This window comes from Euwallacea similis, chromosome 15, assembly GCF_039881205.1.
Source record: "Euwallacea similis isolate ESF13 chromosome 15, ESF131.1, whole genome shotgun sequence".
Taxonomy (NCBI): domain Eukaryota; kingdom Metazoa; phylum Arthropoda; class Insecta; order Coleoptera; family Curculionidae; genus Euwallacea; species Euwallacea similis.
Window position 1 is genome coordinate 671523 of NC_089623.1, and position 16480 is coordinate 688002.

At 33.7% G+C, this 16480-nt stretch overlaps 2 protein-coding genes across 3 annotated transcripts in view; both read left to right on the plus strand.

Annotated features, from left to right (window-relative positions):
• The first annotated feature begins 42 nt into the window (after positions 1-42).
• On the plus strand, positions 43-6518 carry LOC136413843 (uncharacterized). 2 transcript variants are annotated; one of them, XM_066397576.1, is made up of 6 exons: positions 43-170; positions 2092-2229; positions 3341-3554; positions 3658-4447; positions 5779-5926; positions 5978-6518. In XM_066397576.1, exons 3-6 carry the CDS (start codon positions 3390-3392, stop codon positions 6198-6200), a joined length of 1326 nt encoding a protein of 441 aa, XP_066253673.1. In that variant the 5' UTR covers positions 43-170; positions 2092-2229; positions 3341-3389; the 3' UTR covers positions 6201-6518. The 2 variants fall into 2 exon arrangements, with proteins under 2 accessions (XP_066253673.1, XP_066253674.1); XM_066397577.1 differs by lacking the exon at positions 2092-2229 and having other exon boundaries at positions 45-170.
• A 2522-nt stretch (positions 6519-9040) lies between these two features.
• Su(var)3-3 (lysine-specific histone demethylase Su(var)3-3) overlaps positions 9041-16480 on the plus strand; it is a 190838-nt gene continuing 183398 nt past the window's right edge. Inside the window, exons 1-9 of the mRNA XM_066397660.1 lie at positions 9041-9179; positions 9597-9900; positions 10572-10785; positions 10836-10996; positions 11046-11229; positions 11281-11443; positions 11495-11634; positions 11701-11796; positions 11848-11996. Coding sequence (XP_066253757.1) covers positions 9156-9179; positions 9597-9900; positions 10572-10785; positions 10836-10996; positions 11046-11229; positions 11281-11443; positions 11495-11634; positions 11701-11796; positions 11848-11996 — 1435 coding nt within the window. The 5' untranslated portion in view covers positions 9041-9155. The remainder of the gene's footprint in view (positions 9180-9596; positions 9901-10571; positions 10786-10835; positions 10997-11045; positions 11230-11280; positions 11444-11494; positions 11635-11700; positions 11797-11847; positions 11997-16480) is intronic.

The window sequence follows — 16480 nt, forward strand, 5'->3', positions numbered from 1 at the left end:
ATTCGTAACGAAAACATGATAAATTAAGACATATAGGTTAAGTCAAAATTATGTTATTTTTGTTATAACGACGTTTCGTTTCCTAGCAAACCTCGTTGGTGAAAAAAGCAATTAATTAATCTTTTGCCTATTGAATGCCGACTCCAGAAAGTATATAGGAACTACATAAGGTAAAAGTACATCCAGACACAGGACATTTGCTTAGTTTTAAAATTAAGGGATATTCATGGGTTAATGCCTTTTGCACCCCTTCAAATTAAACTTACATGAATATACAGTTAACGAAAAGTCTACAGTTCATAGTAAATACAGCATTCAAAATCAAAAGTTCCCAATATAATTCCCAAATGAAAAAATAAATACTTAAATTTGCACAAATGTGCCATGTATTAAAAATAAGGGTTACTTCCTCCAACAAATTATTCAAACCAAGTTAACCAGTTAAATTTCCTTGATCTAGGGTCTAGAACATGAGGGCAAATTTAAGTAAACCAACTAACCTGCCTCCCAGGATGGTTTACTGGTGTAGTTTATTTGTTTATGTTTTGAGCATTGCACTTGTGATATTTCATGGATCCTGATGTCATGTCTTAATGGCAGCATATCCTAAATTAGATTTACTTTTAGTTATAAATTTGTTTTAGGTTATGCTTCCCTTAGTATTAGCTTACATTCAAGACAAAACTTAAGCTGGTGCAATACCACTTTGAAAACTTGATTTTTTCCTAAGAATTTGTTGCTTTTTTAAATTCAATGTACTTTAGGGGGTAGCTACGACGCATTGTGTCGGGAGGACGTTCCTTTCTCAATTCTTGAAAGTAAAATAGTGTTTCAGAGACTTGCTTTTGTTTTATTTTTGTATTTTATTAAAAATAACCTAATCTGACAGATGAGTTTACTTTTAATTTTTGAACTTAAGCGAGTACGTTGCACGCGTTTATGCATTTACGACTATGGCATCCACATCCTATAAAAGAAAGTATTTAAAATTGAGTGGTGAAATGAAAATCATAGACGAGGTTGCACTAGATACGGGAATGACACAGTTAGTAAAAAATACGAACCATCGAAGACAACAATCTGCAAAGTTAAACCTTTTTTATTCATTTTCTTTAACAATAATTGTAATTAAACACTGGGTTTTAAATCTGATGTTTATTTAATGAAACATAGTATCTCTTGATTTGTTAAATCTCAATTTTCTCGAAAACTGCTGAAGCTTTCGGCTTTCAACAAGTATATATTTTTTATATAAAAATCTTTAAGTTTAATATTTTTCCTATAAATCGTTCCTATAAAATCGTAAATAAAGTATAAAAAAGCTTAGATACTTTTTAAGCACTACTCCGTATTATCCGTCCCAGAAAAAATGTGGAAATTTCTTTATAGGAAATCAAAAAGAGTACAAAAAACTATAATCAAGTACAAAATTTAATTAAATTATCTAGAAACATTTCGAAAATATTCATAAAAACCATTCTCAGGAACCAACCTTTCACACCCTGTATATAGAAAACGAAGTGCCTTTCGATATATGTTTATATGAAATTTTCGTCATATTTTGGCATCTAGAATACGTGGTTGAAATTATGGCACTAAGTTTAGAGACACCCTGTATATCAGACTGCATTCAAACCAATCGGATGGTGGCATAAAGTGCGTTTCGGATGAATTTTGAAGTAAGTAAAGTCAATTTTTTGTTTCAAATTTGTAACGCAGTGATATCTATCATTCATATTTGCATCTGGTAACTAAATGATGGAAACTAGTCATACCAAATAGTAGCTCTACCATACAATAGGAAGGAAAAATTTGTTCAACTAACCGGGCCTTTCAATTAGTAAATATTTTTATGGGGTCAGTAGACAGTAAATCTTTAGGAGCCAAGTACAGCAAAAATTCTTTTCTTATCTTCATTTACTTTGATTTTTCCTGTTTCGAATTTGGTTATTCCATTCTCAGTGTGAAAGCTGAAAATAAATTAAATTTTTGGGTAATCTCATTTTAGTTACTCACGCTACTTGGAGTTGCTATTCTTTAGTATTAAGAAAAATTAACTGTAATTTATATCCATCCAAATTCTGATCTTAGATCAACCGAATTTTGCTATCACGAAAGAGCACTGACTGGAATGCTACAATGAAGGTTACTACCGTACTACTTAAGACACCAATATGGACACGATTCATCGCGTGGGATTTTGAAAAGATAATAAACTACAACCAAAAGGTATTTGAAGGTTTTTATATTGCTTTCAAATTACGTGATCAACTATGGTTAAAAAGCAGGTTTTTAGGTAAATGCCGACCGCCCTCTGTAATCTTATTGCATTGCAAAAATGCATGTATTTTTTATGTAAAAAAAACGAGTTATTTGCGAATTTTCGTTTGTCACTTTTATGAGATAATTCGTAGCCTGAACCAATATATGGATCGCGACGCTTTAAAGAATGGAAGCGATCAGGAAGAATAACGGAGTTTAATTCAATTTAACGTCAAATTGGAATTGTACTCTTCATCATTCACATAACATTTTATGAACAAACGTAGAGATTTTGGTGGAACCAATTTCAGTGATGCCTTAGGGTATCCTCTTGTTTCACTAATATGCAATTCAAATTTGTCGAGCATTCACATTGGACAGAATACGAAAAGTAAGAACTGATAACACCAGAATTTTATTGAGGATTTATCTGTTATCTTGCGAGGAACCTATGAAGGTCCGAATCTCGTTCAGGACTCAAAAGTAGATCCCATAAAATCTTTCATTCACGCTGGCACAGCCAAGCAGAATGATGTCGAAGATATCGAGGGAGCGGAACAGTTAAATTTCGCACTCATCAGTCTGTACACTGACACCAAAGAGTAATCAATTTTGTTGGGGATCCACGTTAAGCTGTAGATCTTGTCCAGATTAGTCTCGTATCGAAAAGGAGAACAGATATACAAAAAACTGATAAAAATACAATGAAAGTACCTAAGTATCAAATCCCACTGTATTTTGCTGATCTAGTTGACGGACAATTTTTTGCTCTTTTCCATTTCTGACCATTTTCTGCTTTATGAAATACTCGGCAGCATTGCATGGTAAGGGGGTGCAAAAGGCACGGGCATTGTTAAGGTTCACTTTAAGCTTAATTTGGAGGGGAAGGGCTAGTTTAAAAAGAATAATTTACGCTAATTAAGCGCTATTGCGAATTTTGTTCTGAACACGTGGTTCTTCAACCGTCCTTAGTATCCTGTGCCCTGTTACGCCCGAAAATTACATAGAATTCTGTAACTTTTAATTGGTTCGAATGTTAAGCAAATGATTTTACCCTCAAGTTTTCTTGTTCATCCAGCTCTCCAAGATCAAATCTGAGGAGAGGGCTTTGATACAATTAAGTAAAAATGGATTTACGGCAATGCCGAGTATGTCTAACTACTGATGATTCGACTTTGTGTTATTCAACATATTATGGTAATAAATTATATCATAAACTTAACAGTACTTTCCCAAGACATGCCATGCGAGCCACAATCCAACAGGTGTTGGAAGTTGTTACCCAGTCGAAAGTGAGTTGCAATAAATAATTTGTTATTAGATTATGTCTACTGAATCCGGACTATTCGTCTCGAATGATTTGACCCAGATTTATTCTGCTTATTCTTTCTTTAGGTGCCCTTGGACAAGGGACTGCCAATGTACATTTGCAAGAAGTGCGTTAGGGAATTACGAGACGCAAACGCATTCATTCTCAAGTTTTACAAATCTCGAGAATTCCTGAAATGTGAGGATAATGATTACTCCCCAGAAAGACATGATAAATATCCTCAGTTTAGTACTATACTTATTAAGACTGAAAATGAAGTCGTAGTTAAAGAGGAACCGCTAGATAGCGATTTTGATCCTCTGGGAGGTTGTGTAAATCAACAATTCAGTACGCAATCGAGTAAAGAATCGCAATCTAAATATGATAATGAAGGTCCCAAAGAGCTTACGATTGAAAATAATTTTGAAGTTTCTATAAAAAATGAACCTAGTAGTGAATCAGAACATGAGCCTGAAAGAATGCCCTTTGAATCAATTACACTAAGTAAACTCAAACATGAAGTTCAATCAAAAGAACCACTTGTTGAGCCTGAAATGGTGGTCTACGACGAACCACTCTCTGAAGGACTAATAGATATTAAAAATAAATTAATTTTTGTTGATCATTCCTACACAAAGGATCCTAATCAGTCTTCAGATGATTTTGAAAGCGAATCTAGTGAGTTCAGTGATGACGAAAGCGAATCTAAGAAACCTCTAACATATGAATCAAAGAGAAATTCGTCCAAAGTAACGTTAATGTCAGTTGAAGATGTTTTGCAATGCAGGCGCAAGCGCAGAAAATGGAAACGTTCGAATGAAAATAATTTAGCACAAGTACCTTGCCAGATAAGTGGGAAAATTTTTGATGAGATAGGTGAGCCTTCATTTTTTTTATTGTAAAACAAAAAATGTGGGGGAAGACTTAACAAAAATGTAAAAATATAAAAATATGCTAACAATGTACTATGTACATATATTGGTCAGTGAACCCATTTGGGTCTGTTATAGAGGAAAGGTCCCCTAATCGGTCTTCGATCTTGGATTATGATATAGTTATATTTTCCACTGTCATATGTGATTCAATTAAAATTTTATATATTTTTTTATAGTTTTTATATTTTATATAGTGGCCTTCTATCCAATATTTGTATCTGCCTCCTATCAGTAACTTTATTGGTATGGACCTTTCCTAGCTCCCTCCAGGGACATATTATGTTACCCATATTATATCCTTCTTGCAGACTGGTTTATACAGGGTGTGTCAGAAATAAATAAATGAATTTTAACTGGTGGTAAAACTTTTTAAGAGCAACAATTTTCCTTAATACTTTTTTTAGTTATCAAGATACAATTTTAAATAATATTCAACAAATTTCCCTACCCGGTACTTAACCTATTCTACTGAGCGATAAACACGTACCAAAAAAAAACTCAAAAAAAGTCGGCAAATTTTTGTACTTACACCGAACTAACATTTGAAATGTGTTATGACTATAGGTAATTTATGTTTTAAAGAGCAATACAAAATTTACTCATCTAATTTCCCGAAGATGTTGAATCATATGCACAAAAGTGCGTTCGTTAGGAGTTTGACGGCTTAGAAACTTTTGTAAATCGATTTTACGAGGTACAGCAGCGTTTTCACCGAAGGCACCATGTACTAAAACCATATCTGCGTATTCACTATTTGAAAAATTAACATTTTTTTAACAGATTTGATTTATTGACGAAGATAGACCTAGTAGAAGTTGAATCTTTGATCTTTTTTTGGAAAATAGTTTTAGTTCAACAAGAATCATTTGCGCATCATGAATTTTATGAAGGGAAATGTAAAAATAAAAAGGTTGTTTTCGAGAAAAATGATAAATAAAAAAATGTTGCCCTAACGAGATTTTTCACTTGTTTTTAAATGAACGAACTTATTTCTAATACACCCTGTAGAGTAAAGGAAAATATCAATGTCCTATTTGACGCATGTCTGTAACGCACTTCCACTAATAAATTTGCGGAACAAAAGCATAGATGACGCCATTTTTAGGCGGGCGATTTAAAATCATAAAAATGGTTAAATATTTTTGAGAATTTTTCAAATTATTTTTAGTATTTTTTCATACGGTCGTTCTTTGTTGAACGTCCGTTAAATTTTTATCTTATTATGTAAATCTGATCATCACGTTATTTGTTATGGCCGCATTTAACTTTCAGATTTCACCAGACACCTGAAAAAGCACAAGATTATCGAAAGACGAAGGAATAATTCCAAAAAAGTCACTTCTTGTAGAAGTAATCAAGAGTTTGCTTGTAATTACTGCAAAGTCGTAGTTGCATCTTATTGGCGGTTAAAGGTTCATTCGTAAGTAGTTTTTAAAGTCTTATTATAGAAATAAATAGGATTTATTTTCAGCTTAAAGCATCTTGGTGAATACAACTGTTCTTACTGTATAAAAGCTTTTGCGGATGAAAGTATATTGAAGTTTCATAAGTACTTCAGGCATAATGTTAACGTTGATCTAGAGAGTTTACAGCAGCCAAAGGAACCAAATATTGTGGCCGAGGAAATTGATGATTATAAATTAGAAGTAATTGAATTGCCCAGTGAGACTTGCGAAATTGTTTTTGAGGATTGATTATTTATTATTTATTAAAGACTGTTCTAAGTTTCCCATTTTTACCGTTTACATCAAAGCAGATACAATTTAATAAAATTACAAAATGGGAATTTACGAGCAAATCTCCATTATTCCAATGCAACTAGTAATTACAGATAGATAGGTAAGAAAGAAAAGCAAAAAATCAGTTTGGTGTTGAAATGTTCTACCTATCTGTAATAACGGATTGCATCCAGTGAAATCACCACAAACTGGATTTGCTTATAAGTTTCTATTTTGTTTTAAATTATTTTTCACCTACTTGTCTGAAAATGCCAAACTTAAACTATTTTTTGCAGAAAATAAATTCTCTATTCAATCAAAGACTATTGTAAGTAAAATTTAAAATAAAATAAAGAATTGTCTTTAATGCATAAATATCTTATGTTATAAAATTTGAATGAGAAAGCGGCTTTAAAATAGATATTAAACAAAATTAACTTAGAGAGCTGAATTACTTTTATTAATTTGAATAAGTAAATGAACCAGGGTCTGATAAATTATTTATATGAGAGAAATGAAAGTATCTCACCTGTGAGAAGTTACTAAGATACAACATTCAGGTGGCTCGCAGGGTGGAGAAGGCATTGCTTTCCCTGTGGATGTGTAAAAACAGGTGCAGAAAATCTTGGGGGCTAGCCCCTAACAAACTCTTTAGATTTACGTGACAATTTATTGATTCAACGTCTCCTAGGTGCCACGGAATCTTTCGGTCCTTTTATCCCTGCCCATTTTTTTAGAGCGAGATGCGACGAGGGCGGCATCATATAAGTGCCAATACGATATTTACTGTCTTTTAGTACAGACACTACTAAGACCCTTTGGAACTCTCAAGATTAGGGTATTCTAGTGGAGTATTCAGGTATCCACACCAGGGCAACAATATGGTCAACTTTTTTCCCTGTCCTTCTTCTATTCTTATGTCTGGTAGCAGGTTAGATGCTGACAGCTATCGGCAGCTGTATTGCCACACCCAGTGCGCACTTTCTATATGTCCAGATTAGCCATAAATATGATCTCTGACCTCTCAACAGCCTTACATCAAACGCAATTTCGGTTGGTGAGAGGTATGCATTTTATTTTACCACATGAATTGGTTGAGGAAACCAAAATATCAGTCTGATATACTAGACGTGTACTAATCGCCTTGGGTGCAGGAAAATTGGAAATAGGCTCCAAAACGACTAATTTCGCAGAAGCAGATACGGAGAGTTGATTGGGGCCTGGGTCAGGAAAGGTTTGACGAGTTCAGTAAAGCAAGATGTAGGTCTGGTTCAGGACCAAAGACCTGAACAGGACGCCACTTTAGAGGGGTGGTTAGCTTCGCAAAGAACATGAACCGTTCGCGAACTTAATAGAGGACGAACAACAGTGAGGCGCACGACGGCTGACTGCTGTTTGCGCATGGCGCCTTGCATTGACTGGGCCCCAATAAACCTCAATAGACTTCAAGTAGCATTAAAAAAACGTGCGAGTCTACCTATAATAAAACTAATAAAACAAACAGCATCGAAACATGGTAGTGCTTGCCAAACATTCAGGCACTTGCCTGCAGGTTTTTTTGAAATAATTAATAATTCCATTAACACGTTAACCGCTACGAAGCCTAAACCATGGGTTTCACTTTTTCTGTCAAATCGGCTCCGAAACCCATAAGCTGGGTTTCATTTTCAAAGTGTGTTTTTACTGATTTTTGGCATTTTTATAATAAAAGTCAAATATACATGACAGTAATGTAATCAAAAAATCATTTTAAAACAAAGTTTTGTTTTGGGCCCCATCGACTAAAAATTCAAATGTACGGTGGGCGGTTAACATGTTAACATTTAAGATAAATATAACATTATTTTATATTAAAACGAAGAAAACTGAATTTTCTTTCGCCCTACGTCATATAAACTAAACCAACCTATTTGCAAAAATCAAGAAAATTGGAGTTGAAAAGATGAAAATCAAAGTAGTTATTGTGAACACTCTGTAAGCATTTTTGGCTAAATGAGTATTCATACATGCTAAGGTGACCTTACCTGAGAATCCATCCTAAAATTATCACAATATAACTTAAGCTAACTGCGATATTAATTTTTTATGAGGCACCGCAAATGTCTAAAATTTCTTTTAAAACGACGCAGCTTCGAGGTGCTGTATCCCAAAGTAAAAAAAAAAGGAACCAACACAAGCGTAAGACAGGGTTCTATCACGTGGAAAAAATGCAGGTGGTCCCGAAAAAAAAACACTTTATGACGCCCCGCCTTTTTGGGATCCTCTGTAGGATTCTCACTAATTTTAAAATTCATTTTCATTAGCCTTATAACTGATTTTTTTATGAAATTATAAATAAACTCATAGGAGTCCGAGATACTGTTAAATGAACACCCTGTATTGCTTTGAGACGTCAAACTAAATGAAAAAACAATTGCTAAATCAATGCCGACTTCGCAAATTAAAAGTGACACGTTTTGGGCCGTTTTTCCTTAACATGCATTATTTAAGCTGTGACCCTTTAATCATACGTAAAATATTACTTACACGCTTTTAAAACACATATTAATTCAATTTCAGTATATTATTTTTTCAAAATAAATATTGTGCCACTAAGGTAAGTTAGTTTTTTCAAACGCGGGCTGCATCACTTAAGCTGTGAGTCAGGTACACAAGGGAACCATATCTAATAGGAAACGTCATGATTATAATGTGTTCACCAAACTAATCAAATGTAGTATCGATTTATCCGTTTATCGATAACGATGTTAATATCGATGTTATAAGATGGAACCATTGGCAGCCGACATAAACGAGATCCAAAACATAACCTTACAAATTTGAAAAATATAATCAAACAATTTGTGAAAATTCGTCTTTTTCCCGTTATTACCTTCATAATTTCCCAATTTTTATTGTTTGAACTAGTATTTTGCTTTGTGCATAAGAAGCATGAGTCGCAGGAAGAAAAGCAAGGTAATAATTCACTTAATTTTACCTTTTTAACTTATATTCAGTCGCTAAAAGATGCTAGATTTCTTGAGGTGACTAAGGAGTTAAAGATTTAAGGCTGTAAATATAGTTTCTGAGACCAAGTTACAAGTTGATTTTGTATTTTAACCTAATGGCAATTGAAGTATTTTAAAGTCAATGCATGACATATGCTTGAAAGTAATTACTTTGCAAAAAAATTATTTTTCCCGTTGGCCTAGTTGGATGTAATGTATAACACATCTGTCTTCAGATAATAGAAGTAAAAACACTTTACACTATTGTTTATGTATATATAAAGGCCATTTGAAACTTATATTTGAATTGCTAGTTGTTTCAATGTTTTAATGCATTGTTGAACTTTTTCATACCTTCTTAAAGTTTATAGAAATGCAATTTTAGCTTGATTTAAAAGAAGAAAAGGAAGAAAAACTGACTTCAAATGAACAGGATGCTCCTGAAACTTCTGACAAATCAAAAATCACAACAAATGACAAAAAATCAAATGCTAACAGCAATCGCTCTAGTACAGTAAAAAAAGAAAAGAAAGATGATGTGAAGAAGGAAAAGGATGATGAAAAGCTTGATGATTCAGAATTGGATGATCCTCTTATTAGAGAATTGTTTTCTGGCCTGGAGGGGGCTGCCTTTCAGAGCAGAATGCCATATGACAAGTTGACTTCCACCGAAGCTGCCTGTTTTCCTGGTAAGAACACTTGTTATTTTTTCAACCTGTTTCTTTGGGAACATTACTTAATGTGTTTTCTTTAATAACTTTGAAGTGACATCTTTCTTGCCCTATAGTTGTCCTGCAAAATGGCAGATTTCTCAATAACAAGCTAAGAATTATATCTCAGAATATTCCAGTTTGACTTAAATTTATGCATGTTGAAATGAAATGAATTTTCTCATCAATTCTAGATATCTCTAAATTTCTCTACACTATTCTTTTGTAATCCTTGTTTGATTTGTAGGTTTAATGATTTTGCTTCCTTTTATATCGAGGGAAATTTTCCTGAAGAGGAATAGATACTTCTAGAAAATTTCCTAGATATTAAAATTATGAAAAATCTATCGAGTAAATGAATACAAATGTAGAGAGTAAATAAAACTGGTGAACTCAGAAATAATACCAGAAATAAGGTGTTTAAAAGATTATCTGGTTCATTTAAACTACTTACATATTGTCTGAAGGGCAGTGAAATAGCTTGACATTATTATTACCTTATATATAGGTTATAGACCTAATTAAAATGTAAAAAATATCCTTAAAATGATTAAATTTTGCACTTTTCCTTCAAATTATCTCAACTTAAAACGTTTCAGTGATGACATATACAATTATTAATTTATCACTCCTTAAACCACTTTTTTCAGATATTGCAAGTGCAGCTCTTCAAACCATAAAAGTGTACTTAAATATAAGAAATCGCATACTGAAGATGTGGCTTGACAATCCTAAGCAACAGCTCATCTTAAACTATGCCATGGACAACATGGAAGCTCCCTACAACAGCGATATTCCACTCTTAAAACGTGTCCACGCATTTTTAGAACGGAATGGCTTTATTAATTATGGAATGTTTAAAAGGTTGATATTCTCCACAATACATATGGTTTTCCATAGAGAGAATTTTGTAGATTACAACCAATACCAAGCAAAAAATATGGTAAAGTCATTGTGATTGGAGCTGGAATTGCAGGCCTTGCAGCTGCTCAGCAATTGCAGCAATTTGGTTTAGAAGTTATCGTCCTTGAGGCGAGAGATAGGGTAGGCGGGAGAATTGCCACCTTCAGAAAAGGTATTTATTGTTTTGAGAAATTGAAGGTGTTTTAATGATGGTTTTTAAGGGAGCTACATTGCTGATTTAGGTGCCATGGTAGTCACAGGTTTAGGGGGTAATCCAGTTACTACTTTAAGTAAGCAAATTGATATGGAATTGCACCGGATAAGGCAAAAATGCCCTTTGTATCAGTCTTGTGGAGTTACTGTTGATAAAGATAAAGATGAGATGGTTGAGAGGGAGTTCAATAGGCAAGGAAATATTTCTTATTCAATTCAGTCAATAAATTACATAATTTATAGACTTCTGGAAGCAACTTCTTACCTGTCTCATCAACTGGATTTCAATTATGCTGGCAATAAACCTGTAAGTCTCGGACAGGCTCTTGAATGGATCATCAAGTTACAAGAGAAACATGTCAAAGAAAAGCAAATTTTGCACTTGAAGTCAGTTATTGAGTTCCAGGTACAAGAATATTTTTTTAAGGCAAATTGGTGTAATTTATCTCCGTTTTAGAACAAATTAATGGCCAATGAAAACGAATTAATAAAAATAAAAGAGAAAATGCAGGAAATTAATGTTAAAGTTAAGGAAATGAGCAGTTTAGAGTCAAAAAGGAATGTGGATCAGGAGTTTGTTTATCGCAGCGGCATAAGGTATAATAATACTTTACAGTACCCTTAACATATGTAATACGTAAATATTTTAACTTTATTCCAAAGGGATTTAAATGCTTTAGCAAGAGAGTGGGACCAGCTGAAAGCCCAAGAGAAGGAAATTGAGGAGAAATTGGCAGAATTGGAGGCATCTCCTCCCAGGCAAGTCTGGTTTCATTATGGAATTATTTTAACTAATAGTTTATTTTTCAGTGATGTGTATCTGTCATCGCAAGATCGACAAATTTTGGATTGGCATTTCGCCAATCTGGAATTTGCTAACGCGACTCCATTGTCGAATTTATCGTTGAAGCATTGGGACCAGGACGACGACTTTGAATTTACTGGGAATCATTTAACAGGTTAGTGTTAATTTTAAGATTTTTGGTTGATTGGAATGAATTATCATGTTGGTGGTTGCTAATACTCGTTTATACGGATTGATCGTATTCCTACTTAGTGTTATGAACTCAAAATAGGTGGGCAAGACCCAAATTCGACGCGAATGTTCTATTATATAGGACAAATTTCCATTCTGACCGCTGAGCATTTTGCAAATATGTTCATAATTAGACTTACTATTAAAGCTTACCATAGTCATGGTAACGTATTTTTGATATATGTACTCGGACAGAAACAGCAATTTTTCACCGTTAAAATTTAGAAAAGATCGAGAGGACACGTCCTGCATAATATATGTATAAAATGATATCATGGGATGCAAACAACAGTAAACAATAATTGATTTTGTTCATTAAGGCCTAGTTGTATAAAATTCGGTTTAGCTTAACCAGAATTAGCACTTGAACCTTCCATAAGGATAGTAGTGTTGTTAAATTAATTTAATTTGTGACACTGGGAGCAAGCTATGCTATTCTTATGGAATGGTTTAACTACCAGTTATGTTTTAGCTGAACTGGCTTTTATACAATTGGGTCTTAGATGATATCCAAGTTTTTTTGTATTTACTTAGCCAGAATTCTGTTTCCGTTGGAAAGATGATACGAAAGATTAACATTCCGTTCTGGTGCCTGGCTTTATAAGATGTTATCCGAAAGGCATATTTATAGTTTCTTTGCCACTAAAAACCTATAGGATGGCACCCGAGTTTTTTTATATTACTTTAAAGAGCTTCCTAACAAGTAAACCCAAACAAACGGTGTTACACAGTATTCGCATCAAATTTTCAAATTTCATTCTTGAAGTCTTCTCCTTTTATAAGCTGAAGGTAAGTAATACATTATTTATGCCCAAAATTGTCTTTGTTGTTCTCTATAGGTATATACCTATACATATGCTCTCTATGACTAACTGTTGCCATTAGACATTGAGAAACCTAGTGCAACAATCACGTATTATTATTTCTGTTTACTGAATGTTCATAAAAACGTATGGCAAAACATGATTATGAACTAAATGTATTAATAAAAAACGCTATATGTTTTCTTAATTGAGTAAGTTTTAAGTAAATTTGACTCATTAAATTTAATATTTTTCATAGAGAATTTGTGGTTTAGTCATTTACCATTAATTATAAAACATCACATACACGAATCTAAATATTGACAATCTAGACGTTTTGGCGAATGATTATGCGTGAGAAAAAGAAACCGATGAAGCGCGATATAAAAAAAAATTGCAAAGTTACCTCACGGAATACGGTTATATAACGATTTTCTAACATACAATGAAGTTTAGTATCGTTTTAAAGACTAAAAATTTTAAAACCGATCCAAGGCGGTATTGAAATTATAGAGCGCAAATCGGATGCAGGTCCTTTTGTCATAAGCGGCTCTTATTGAAACGCGATAGCCCTGAAACTTAAAAGAACACTTTACAGAGGGCCGCCTTTGTGCATTTAGCACAGAGCAACCCTGCAGTGGGAGGGTGTGGCGGTACCGGAGTTTCGTTAAGAGAATTTTATTGAGTAATTCTTTTTTTGTCATTCATTCATAAATTTTGTCGGTGGTAAGATGATATCAAAGGGTATAATAAAAAGATAGGAACTTCATTCAAATATTTATTTATAGTAATTTTTCCAAATAAGGGCATGTTCCACATTATTGGGCAAAACCAATCGAGTCTCGTGTTAGGCTTGCAGCCTCGTTAAGTATTCTTATATTTGCCAACTGTCTGTATGGTGCTTGTTTCCGTAATGAATACTAAAATCACCCACCCATCTGGTCAATCTTTTAGTTCATTTCAGACATAGTGTCAAGCCCAGATGGTAATCGGCAAATTATGTGGTTGTGTCGAAGTTTTGTTATGCACTTAGTTTAATTGTACTTATGTTTTCTAAGTATCTATTTCTTTTATTATTAAAAAAATCTATTAATTATGATATGATTGGCATTAACTGTATGTGCAGTTTTTTACTTCTTTATCTAGACTATTTTTTCAGTCGCTGAATAAAATTTTACATTCTTAATTATCATTTTAAAGGGTTTTTAAGCCCCTTTGATTCACGTCAGTGATAAGTCTAATTACGCCTAGAGAAATGTGTAATATCTTAAAATTTTGCATCCGGCATTATCTAATATAATGAGTTAATTTAGAGTCCGTCGGAAGATCATTTTATTTCATTAAACGCCCCATTTACATTGTTTTTGTGTAATTGACCCCAGCATGTAAATTTCATGGCAATTTGTCTGTGTCGACCAGATTTTGGCCTTATCAGTTGCACTTACATAATACTAAAGTTTAGAAATAATAATTGTGATAATAGAGTGAAATATTTAGTGCTTTTTTCTATTATAAGGTTTATCAGGTCGATATAATAACCAAATGAAGCATAAATAGCCACAGAATAAAACAGATAATCGAAGAAATTATGCAGAAATTGATTTTACTGTCGCTTAGTAAGTTTTGTGTTCATGTATTCTATATATATGCTAACTTGGACTCAGGATTCAAAACAAAATCTAATTTTTTTCTTAATTTATTTCAAAATCTGCTTTATTTTGTGACTTATTTATACTCCATTTCATTCTTTATCGATCTGTAATAATCGATTGCAAAAGATAGGATTTTTTTCTCGAGGAAAATCTTCAAAAAGACACCCGGGCTGTTGGTCTGGCGACCGAGTAGTGTGGGATTCGCCAGAGCGCCTACTCACTAACAACGGGTGGGATGGCCGTAAAGCAAATTTGCTTCTAAATTTCCATTTTGTAATTTTATTTTTCAGTCGAAATGTTATCTACTCCTGCGTCAACGCTAAAAATTCCAAACTTAAAATGTTTCGTGCGCAAAGTAAAATTCTATTCAATTAATTTTTTAGGGCTATTTTTTCATAGATTCTGAGATATCAGCGCTTTTTTCTCATTCTCAAGTGTATCCAATTTTATCCAATTACATCCAATTATATGAGATATGCAATGCGTTTAGGATGAACTTCAAAATCAAACCAACAAGCTAAATTTAGACGTTTGAGGAAGTTTTCGTTAGAAAATTGACATATGACACATAATCGATGTGAGAAAATGAAAATTAAACAAATAACTGAGTACAGAAAACTCACATTCGATAGAAATTGGACTTAGTACAGTTTACCCCTGAGGTACAGATATAAATTCTATATGCAAATTAGTGTCAGGAACGGAATTTCTAAGAGATTTTTTGTCGTATGCCGAGGCCTTTGAGGATAACCCGAACACAAAAATCAAGGTCGTCTCGTTGGGTACTACAGCCGGTACTACACGATTAGGGCGGCCCGTGAAAATATTTACAATCGTCGGCTGCCTCAATCAAGGCCCTTGATTAATGATCTTCGATCGCGTTCCATTGACTCGCTACGCACTCCATTCGTAGTTACGTCTAGGATAGCCTTATAATGCTCTAATTCTTCTATTTAACTGGTACTAGTAGAAATTAAATCATTAATGGAGCTTTATATTGTTGTTAGTGTTAGATTCAAAAAATTATAGCCTACATTTCGGACAATGGCAATTTAACTGAACGAAATTAATTCAGGCGGTACTGCGATTGGAACATGGTTTTCACTTGTTAAATGTAATTGATTTTCGATTTATCAAGATGTACATTATTGACGCTGATGTCATCGGACTTTGGTGTTCTTTAACACAATAAAATAGTACGGAATAGAAATGTTTTCGAGTTTCCTGTTTTCTACTTTTTGATATTTTTATGTACGCAATTTTTCAACCAATTGGCTCTCTCACTAGGGCTGTCGGATTTCAGGGAGCCGAACAAAGAAGGATCCTGCACAGAACCGTAAATATCTCGCAAACAGCAGTGGGTTCTTCAATAATGTAAAAACCACAGAACGGTGGTCGACACGGGACATATAAAGTATCTTCTGCCATCGATAAATTCGATTTCGGAAACGAGACTCCTAAAACATCCCAAGATGTACAGGGTGATACTGGTACTTTGCAGTTAAACTGATGTAAAAAAAAACATTCTATCTAGACAGAATTTTCAGTCAAAAATGCTTTAGAATTAAAGACTGTAGCGTGGTAGGTCATTTTGAGGAATTGAGCACATGCCATGTTATTGACCTCTTGGGGCATTGTAAAAGATCATGTCACATCCTGTACATAAAGAGATCGTAAACTACACTATATAGGCCCGTTATTTCGTGGCGTCGATACAGTGGGCGATCGAGGAACCAGGGACCATTTCGATTGAAAATGGTTGGCCCATATTTTACAGGTGAATTGAATTGTTTGTGTCGTACTCCGACGCCGAACTCACGGTACCTACGTAAATTGTTCGGCATGGTCCCTTTTCCAGTAGTTTGATATTTTTATGAAATACTTGACTTAAAAACAGAATTAACATTGATATGGGAAAGCGGGTTACAGTAAAACTGCTTGGAGATTAAATT